The sequence below is a fragment of the Pteropus alecto genome, unplaced genomic scaffold (genome assembly GCF_000325575.1).
Source record: "Pteropus alecto unplaced genomic scaffold, ASM32557v1 scaffold110, whole genome shotgun sequence".
Taxonomy (NCBI): Eukaryota; Metazoa; Chordata; class Mammalia; order Chiroptera; family Pteropodidae; genus Pteropus; species Pteropus alecto.
In genome coordinates, this window is record NW_006431920.1 from 4414135 (window position 1) to 4422306 (window position 8172).

General features: G+C 48.6%; 1 protein-coding gene across 1 annotated transcript in view; it reads left to right on the forward strand.

The window, feature by feature from the left end:
* COL4A4 (collagen type IV alpha 4 chain) overlaps positions 1–7144 on the forward strand; it is a 97274-nt gene extending 90130 nt beyond the window's left edge. Inside the window, exons 44-47 of the mRNA XM_006906781.2 lie at positions 1370–1486; positions 3117–3305; positions 4862–5148; positions 5571–7144. Coding sequence (XP_006906843.1) covers positions 1370–1486; positions 3117–3305; positions 4862–5148; positions 5571–5834 — 857 coding nt within the window. The 3' untranslated portion in view covers positions 5835–7144. The remainder of the gene's footprint in view (positions 1–1369; positions 1487–3116; positions 3306–4861; positions 5149–5570) is intronic.
* The last annotated feature ends 1028 nt before the right edge of the window (positions 7145–8172 follow it).

Consider the following 8172-nt stretch of genomic DNA (forward strand, 5'->3'; position numbering starts at 1 on the left):
ACACAGGTCATCAGCATATAGGGCGTGGGGGAGGGACTGCTTGTTGTGGGGACAGGAGAGGGAGGTTTGTGAGGGAGGTTTTTGAGAGAAGTCCGGTGGGCCATATTGGAACACATTTTAAAAACAGTGAGTGAGGTTCCGTGGGGCATGCATTTCAGAAGAGGGGGACCCGTGTGAGAGGGAAGCCAAGTGACATAGCTACCTGATCACCGGAGTATGGCAGCTCCCTGCTCTCAACCCTCAGGTGGCTCCCAGTCCTTTGAAGAACAAGTCTAAGGGTGAAAAAAAGAGTGAAAGCTACTTAACTGAGCCCTCTGACTTAATCAGGTTGACTTTAGGCTAATTTGTGGCAGAGATAGTGAGAGAGGGAGGGAGGGAGGGAGGGGAGGGGAAGGAAGGAGAGAGGAGAGGGAGGAAACTAGAGACTAGAAGCCTTGAGAGGCAATTAGGGCTCATGGCAACAAACTCCCCCACAGGCAAGGACAATATCTGCTACTCTGAGCCAGAGAGAGTGAGGCTAATGAATTGATGTATTGACCAAAAGTAAGCAGACGCTTAAAGGACCCTTCGAGTACCAGAGCGACTGCTGCCAAGTTCCCCAGCTTACATCTTTCAAGGAGTTTTCCTGAGCTCTGTGTCTTGTCACCACGCAGGGGCTGGTGGCTGGTGGCTGGTGGCACAGCCTCTGCGCTTGGCCTGCCTGGGACTGTTTCCTCTTCACCCGTGACAGGCTCCATGGCCTTTCTGAGCCTCACCAGTGTCCCCACTGGTAGCCTGGCATATGAGAGCACGTAGTCATATGGGAAGACCCAATTGGATAATCCCCATAAAGGGACTGGCGTGGTACCTAGCACCTTATAAACACTAAATTTAAAAAAAAAAAAAAAAAAAACCTTAAAAATATTGCTGCTTTCGATTCAAATTTAATGTGATCCCCAGCTGAAGTCTATTAAATTTTATTCATTTCTCCCTTCGGGCTCTTAAAAAAAAAATCATTATTAAGGGTAATATTTAATGATAAAAGCAATACGTGTTCAACATGATAAAAAAAAACAAGATCAAATATATAAGAATATGAAGAACATGTAAAAGCTTTCAGTACTTCCCTGGTCTGGCTTCACATCCTGGCTCTGCCCATTACTGGCTCATCGGCCTTAAATAGCAAGTCACTTGACCTCTCAGGGCCTCCATTACCCTAGTGCCAAGTGGAGGTCATATCATCCCAACTTCTCGTAGCTGGGAGCGCGAAATGAGCTGGTCGCTACCGTCCAGGTGGGAAGCCCCAGTGGCACAAGGTGTACATGCCATGAAGCTACCCGCCAGAGGCGTCACTCTGTTCTCACCACTGTCATCGTGGACTTTCATGCAGGGTGCAAAGGAGAGGCCGGGCCGGATGGCAGGAGGGGCCAGGATGGCATGCCAGGGTCTCCTGGGCCTCCGGGACACAAAGGCGACATGGGAGAAGCCGGCTGCCCTGGAGCCCCAGGTAAAGAGTTTCGGCTTCTTGTCTTTGACACGGCAGATCTGAGAATGATACACAAGATCACCGGCCTCTCAAGCAGCTTTCCCAGTGGATCCTTTTAAAAGCGCTTGCCTTAGACACCAACTCACCAGGTATTAGGGAGACAGAAGCAACAAGAACAGGACAGGAGGTAAAACCCGTGTTCTAACTGATCATCATCATCGCGAGTCAAGGCTCGCTCTCCAGTTCAGTATTTTCCTAAACCTCCGCACGTGACCATGACAGGCTCAGCCATCTCGGCTGTTCGCTTTTCCTCGGGGAGCCTGGCCTTTTCCGTGTGCCCACCTCTGACAGGCTGTGCTGAAGCCCTTGGGGATGAATCCGCCTCTACACTGGTCAGTTCACTTGGCCTCTGGTTTTCTGAGTTCACCTCATCTTATGGTACAGCCATTGATAAAATCGTATGGCATGCAAGGCTCTTTCTTGAGAAAAAAAAAATGTGGCAGCGGGCATTGGGTGAGGAGAGAGAGAAGATTTTTTAGAATAGAAATTTGGAATACGAGGCACTGGCAATGAGTCAGGCAGCGGGGACCCAGAGACTCCAAGACGGTCAGCTTCCAGGAGGGCCGGCAACGCCTGGCTGCCAATGAGAAGGGTGAGGAGGGCCGGGCGGGTCCGCAGCAGAACGGAGCCCGCAGCCTGCGGCTCCGCTTCTGCCGGTCCATAGAAATGAGGGCCCGGTGTTCCCTGCGCTCTGCTCTTCAAGTCCAAGACCTTGACTTATGAAATCCTGACAGGTCAAACGAAACACAGGAAGCCCGATTCAGTCCACCAGCTGCCACTTCGTAACCTCTGGTTTACGGTGTGATGGGGAGAGACCCCCTAGCTTCCAGAAACAAGTTAAAAACAAAAAACAAAAAACAAACAAACCTTTTAGTTTCAAAGTCAAACTTCACCTTTTGCTCTTGGCAATTAGAATTAGTCCCAGGCCTTCTTCCAGAGACAGACCCTGCCCGCATTCTGCAGACCTGATCGGTTCCCACCTGCCAACAAGAATTCTAGAACCAGACCTTCCTTCCACCTCCCCACCGCCGCAGAGATCCGAGGTCATACACGTAGATCCCAAGCCGCTGTGCTTCTTCAGTGGCACTGACAGTTTGACAGTTTGCCAGGACCGGGCCCCAGGTCCGGGACATGTAAGAAACAGCAACTTTGAGAATCCCCGTTTGGGACGGGCAGGGTCCCGGTCCCGGTCCCGGCTGGCCCATCGCTCACGGGGCGGGTCATCGCCCTGTCCAGCTCGTACCTTCTCAGCGCCTGTCAGTGTCTAGCGTATTTCACACTTTACCTTTTCCTTTTCCTCTGCTCATCGTTTGGCATGCACTCTCGGAGGGCAGGGGCTTCTGTCTCTCTTCTGTATTTACGCTAACGTAGCCCCACCACCTGGACGTGGCTTGGAGCAAATCTTTGCCGAACGAGCTCCCTGTAAGGATCGCCGTGGTGTGAGGGGTCTTTCCGGGGGTGGACCGTGAGTGCTCTGCCCCCCGTGCCCGAGGGCTTCGCAGCGCAGCGGAACAGACATGCTCAGAAATGCGTGTTAAGCCGAAAGCCCTAAACTGCCTTCATTTTTTTTTTTTTTCCTTTGTTCCTTCAGGCCCTCCCGGGCCCGTCGGGGATCCTGGGCCCAAAGGGTTTGGCCCCGGATACCTCAGCGGCTTCCTCCTGGTTCTCCACAGCCAGACGGACGGAGAGCCCATCTGCCCCGTGGGCATGCCCCGGCTCTGGACCGGCTACAGTCTGTTATATCTGGAAGGACAGGAGAAAGCCCACAACCAGGATCTCGGTACGTACCGGGCACGTGGCCAGGCGCCCACATCCACTGCCGAAGGGTGGAACTTCTGGGTTGATTTTATGGATTCACGAACGTCTTAAATGATCACTCGTCTTTCAGGGGATTTCTTTCTTTTTAAACCACCATACGAATTCTATTAAGCCCGTGAGGTACCTCACAGGCTCATGCTGGCTGCCTTTATTATTATCTGGCTATTTACTTTTAAAGAATGATTCTCAGTGATTCTATGGGAAACGTAACTCTGATATAAAAGGCATTTTTTTTATTTGCAAATGTGAATGATTTAATCAGGACATGGTTAGTGCCTGTGTTTATATGTAAACGGTGCATCAGCAGCACCTTGATGATTAGGATGTGGCATTAGCTGGCATTAGCCAGCACCAGCTCCCCACCCTACTCCAATTTCGTTCTAAATTACAGAACTTTATTTTGAGTCGTCCTAGGTACTCCTTGTCAATTTTCAACAGTAGATTTGTAAGACTGATTTTAAGCCAAGAGTTTAAGTGCCATCTTTCTAAGGTAATGATGATTGGGTGGGGGGCACAGAAGGATATACCAACAGGGATGGCTGACGGTGAGGTGAGTTTCGTCACTGCTCTCACAGGGTCACGATCCCCTCTGTCAGTAAGGATGGCTGAAGGGCACAGGCCCGGGGCGGCAGCTGCTTATATGTCTCCCTGGGTTCAGCCATGGCCTTTCCCACGCGAGAGGGCTGGGGGAAATGAAGAAGCAACATTTCATATCTTGACTCTGTTTACCTCTCTTCACCCTCCCTTCTGCCATCAGTCTCTTTCCGGCCTGGTCTCTGCCCTGCCAGTCTGGCTTCTCCACCCCGGCCCAGCCACAGGACATGGCAAAGCTCTGCAGAGCTCTTGGGATAAAAATCCAAACTCCTTAATAAGATTGACAAAGCTCGCATCCTCTGGTCTGAGTGATATCTGGACGCCCTTGAGACACACAGGTCTCCTCCCGCACCGAACCCCCACTCAATTTCTCTGAGTTCTTTGTGCTCCACGCTGCCTTATTGTCTCTGGCCCTCTTTACTGCTGTCTCTTCTTTGAATAGTCTCCGCTATCTCCAAAGCTGGCCAAATTTCGTTCATATTTCAGGCCCTAGCTTCGCATCGCTTCCGTTGGTCATCCCTCCCTTAGGTCCCAGGGCCCCGCACTCCTCATTCACACAGGGCTCGTCACGCTGTGTTTTCGTGGCCTGTTTGCTCCTCTAGCTTCCCCACCAGGCCCGGCCGTGACCTGACAGAAGACAGACAGGCGTGCTCAGCGCGCCACCTCCTGCACCTGGCTGATCGGTGGCTCATGAGTGATGAATGCATGAGGGAACGAGGGCTGGTCGCAGGACCAGGGAGGTGGCAGAGATGGTCAGGCACATACTCAGCTTCCAGCACCATGGAGGAGACTTCAGGAGGGGCCTTCCTAGTCCAGAGCGTGTGTCTGCAGAGTGTGCGTCTGCAGGTGGCACACGCAGGAAGCTCTCTGGGCCCGTCACGACAGGCTGCTCACCTGCCACGTTGTCTCTTTTCCCTTCCCAAGGTCTGGCGGGGTCTTGCCTCCCCGTGTTTAGCACTCTGCCCTTCGCCTACTGCAACATCCACCAAGTGTGCCACTATGCCCGGAGAAACGACAGATCCTACTGGCTGGCCAGCGCCGCGCCCCTGCCCATGATGCCGCTCTCGGAGGAGGACATCCGCCCGTACATCAGCCGCTGTGCCGTGTGCGAGGCCCCGGCTCAGGCGGTGGCAGTACACAGCCAGGACCAGTCCATACCCCCATGTCCACAGGCCTGGAGGAGCCTCTGGATTGGCTACTCCTTCCTGATGGTGAGCCCCTGCACCCCCGCCACTCTCACCCACCTCTCTGCCCCTTCCCTCTGGACTGGACGGTGATTCTGTGGCCTCCGTGCAGATAGACAGCAGTAGGACATGAGGTCGTAAAGGCCACAGCAAACCGCAGCCCGTTGAGATGCAGGGCCTTTCCTCTTTCTCATTGTCAGTTAGGTTTTTTTATTACTCCGGTTGAACTTAGAAGATAGAATTGCTTGAGCCGTCGGCGAGAGTGGTTGAAGCGTGTGTGCCCACCCTGCTCGGCTCTCGCTTCTCCCGGCCTCAGCAGAGTGTAGTCTGTTCTTCGTGGAATAATCTTGGGGAAGTGACAGTCAGGCCCAGACTTTGTTGTGTTGCCGATTGGGTCTGGGGTTGCCCGTGCAGGTCTGAGCCTTAACTCTCTCTTGTTGTCCTGGTAGCACACAGGAGCTGGGGACCAAGGAGGAGGGCAGGCCCTCATGTCACCTGGCAGCTGCCTGGAGGACTTCAGAGCAGCCCCGTTCCTCGAATGCCAAGGTCGGCAAGGAACTTGCCATTTCTTTGCAAATGAGTACAGCTTCTGGCTGACAGCAGTGAAGCCACAATTGCAGTTTTCTGCGGCGCCGTCACCAGACACCTTAAAAGAAAGCCAGGCTCAGCGCCAGAAAATCAGCAGGTGCCAGGTCTGCGTGAAGATGAGCTAGAGAACCCACAACTTGCCCACGTGTCGCCAAGAGAAGCTTCCTAGGGGGCTGAGGCGTCCTCGGCTGTGCTACAAGATTTAATGGTGCTCGTTTCGGATTCCGGTTACAGCTGTTCCTTCTGTTTCAATGTGGTTCCTCCCACAGTACTGTAACCTTTTCCTCTATGTTGGACAGGATGAGCAAATGCTACACGTATGGATTCGTTTGGACCTACCGATCTAGATGAAACCCATATATTCTTATTTTATTGAGGATGGTGGAAGAGCTGGCTTTATTTAAAAATATGCTAATTCACAGGAAGGCAAATAGATGAATAAGGCCAGATTACAGATTACATTACTGAAAACTCCATTCATTGGTCAATAGCACCTCAAACAATTGAAGTCAATTGCTCGGTCATACGTTGGGCTTCTGGATGGATTTTACAGGAAACACTAAATAGGCCAACCAAGGAGACTAGAAAGTAGAGATTTCCAACATTTCAAAATGATTTCCTCTGTAATCTATTTTTCCATGCACTTTAAATAATTGTAAAACCATGACCCAAGGAGATTTAAAAAAGAAGAAAGAAAAGAAATCCACACAGCCAGAGTTAACAGTTCTTTTCAAAACAGAATAAATCATCGTGTCAGAAAGGATCACAGTCTCGGGTATTCCAGAGACGTGGCATTAGCATAAACACATCACAGATGCACGTGAAACATTATGTTCTCTTCTGCATTTTTCGGAGAATAGAAATGCCCACTTCGGCAGCCCTTTTAAAAAGTAGCAATTAGGGAAAAAATATATTCAATCAGGGATTAAGAGCCTAAAAGCTATTAATGAATATTAAGGCAGTGATTCACAAAAATTGACTCCCCATCGCAGTGAACTTCCAAACAGACTGCTTTTCCCCAGTCGGGGTCCAGCCTGTCTTTGGTGTGTGCGTGCTAATGGGACTGAAGCCACCTGGGGCTTCCTCTGGCGGGCACACGGCTCATACAAAGCACCTCGCTCCCCTCCACAGCAGAGCCTGCAGAGCCGCCTAGCAACACACTGTGGAGTCTCTTTCCACACACATAACAGCATCTCATACAGGGAAGTGACAGAGCTATCATTATGCACTTGGGAGAAAATTAAGGGCCGACTTAATTAAACTAAGGTAAGAAGATTCATTTAAGTCATGGTCATCCCACCAGGAAGACATGGCACTATCTTTAACCGAAACAAAGACAACCCACAATTTGAATTATACGTTCCTCTTACTGGTTCTTGTAGGAGCATCCTGTTTTTCCAACTTAAAATATTTTTATATTTTATATCAGTATTATCCCAAGGCAGCAGTTTGACATTTGGCATTAATATTTTCTAGAAGAGTTTAGATGCCATACCAGTTTATTCAGTAGTTTTCTGAATAGCAAAGGTATGTTTCCTATTTTGCTAGAAATTCAGTTGTCTGATCCTAAAAATCAAAAGGCTTATTGGAAAAGATTTTTAGGAAACTTTCCTTCCTCATTTTAAAAAAGTGTCATTTTAGAGAAAACCAAAAAAAAATTTCTCATAAGTGATACTCATTTTAGTGCTTCGTCTCAATGCACTTAAAAATAATTGAGAGAAGAAAAACTCAATTAAAACTTTGTTTATAAGAAATATTTTTCTTGCTAAACTTTAATTAGGGATGTGTTCTTATATGCAGAACACATTTCAAAAGAGTCTTGTGATGGGCTGCCCCTGGATGGCAATATATTTTAAGAATACTTTCTGGTAAAAAGAAAAATGTACATTTTGCGATGAAATATTTTCTTGATGTACCTAGTTCATCTGATCCATTTTTTGAAACCATGCTACGGCATATCACATATTATTGAGCACCTGAAATTTAAGCCAATTTCAATCTTATTTATAATTATACTTTTCTGCTTCCAAAAGCTTTATCGTATATTACCAAAACTCAAGCCTTTTAAAAATTCATCTCGTTCATTCATCAACTTGGTCTGAGAACATTTTCTGGGAAGAGGTAGGGTGAAAAATGAAACATAAGAAACATATCTTGCTTGCTAAAAAGTGTTTTAAACGCTTTAGCTTTGGTATTAGAATAGTATCTTAATAAGCTTGCCAAATAAATTTTAAAAAACAGGCTGAATTAAGTGGGCACTGTGTTCCACAGCGAGCCTGGTGTATGAGACTGCTCAAAATACTGGTATCACAAGAACCCTCTCGAAATGCAGCACAAACGCTGCCTTCTGGTTTTGAAAATGTGTTTTAAATGATCTAAAGGGCAAAACAATGGAAAAAATAACTTCTTGGAATAGAAGACCGTGTTATTTTAAGCCATTATTTTCTTCCCCTGGTTACATAT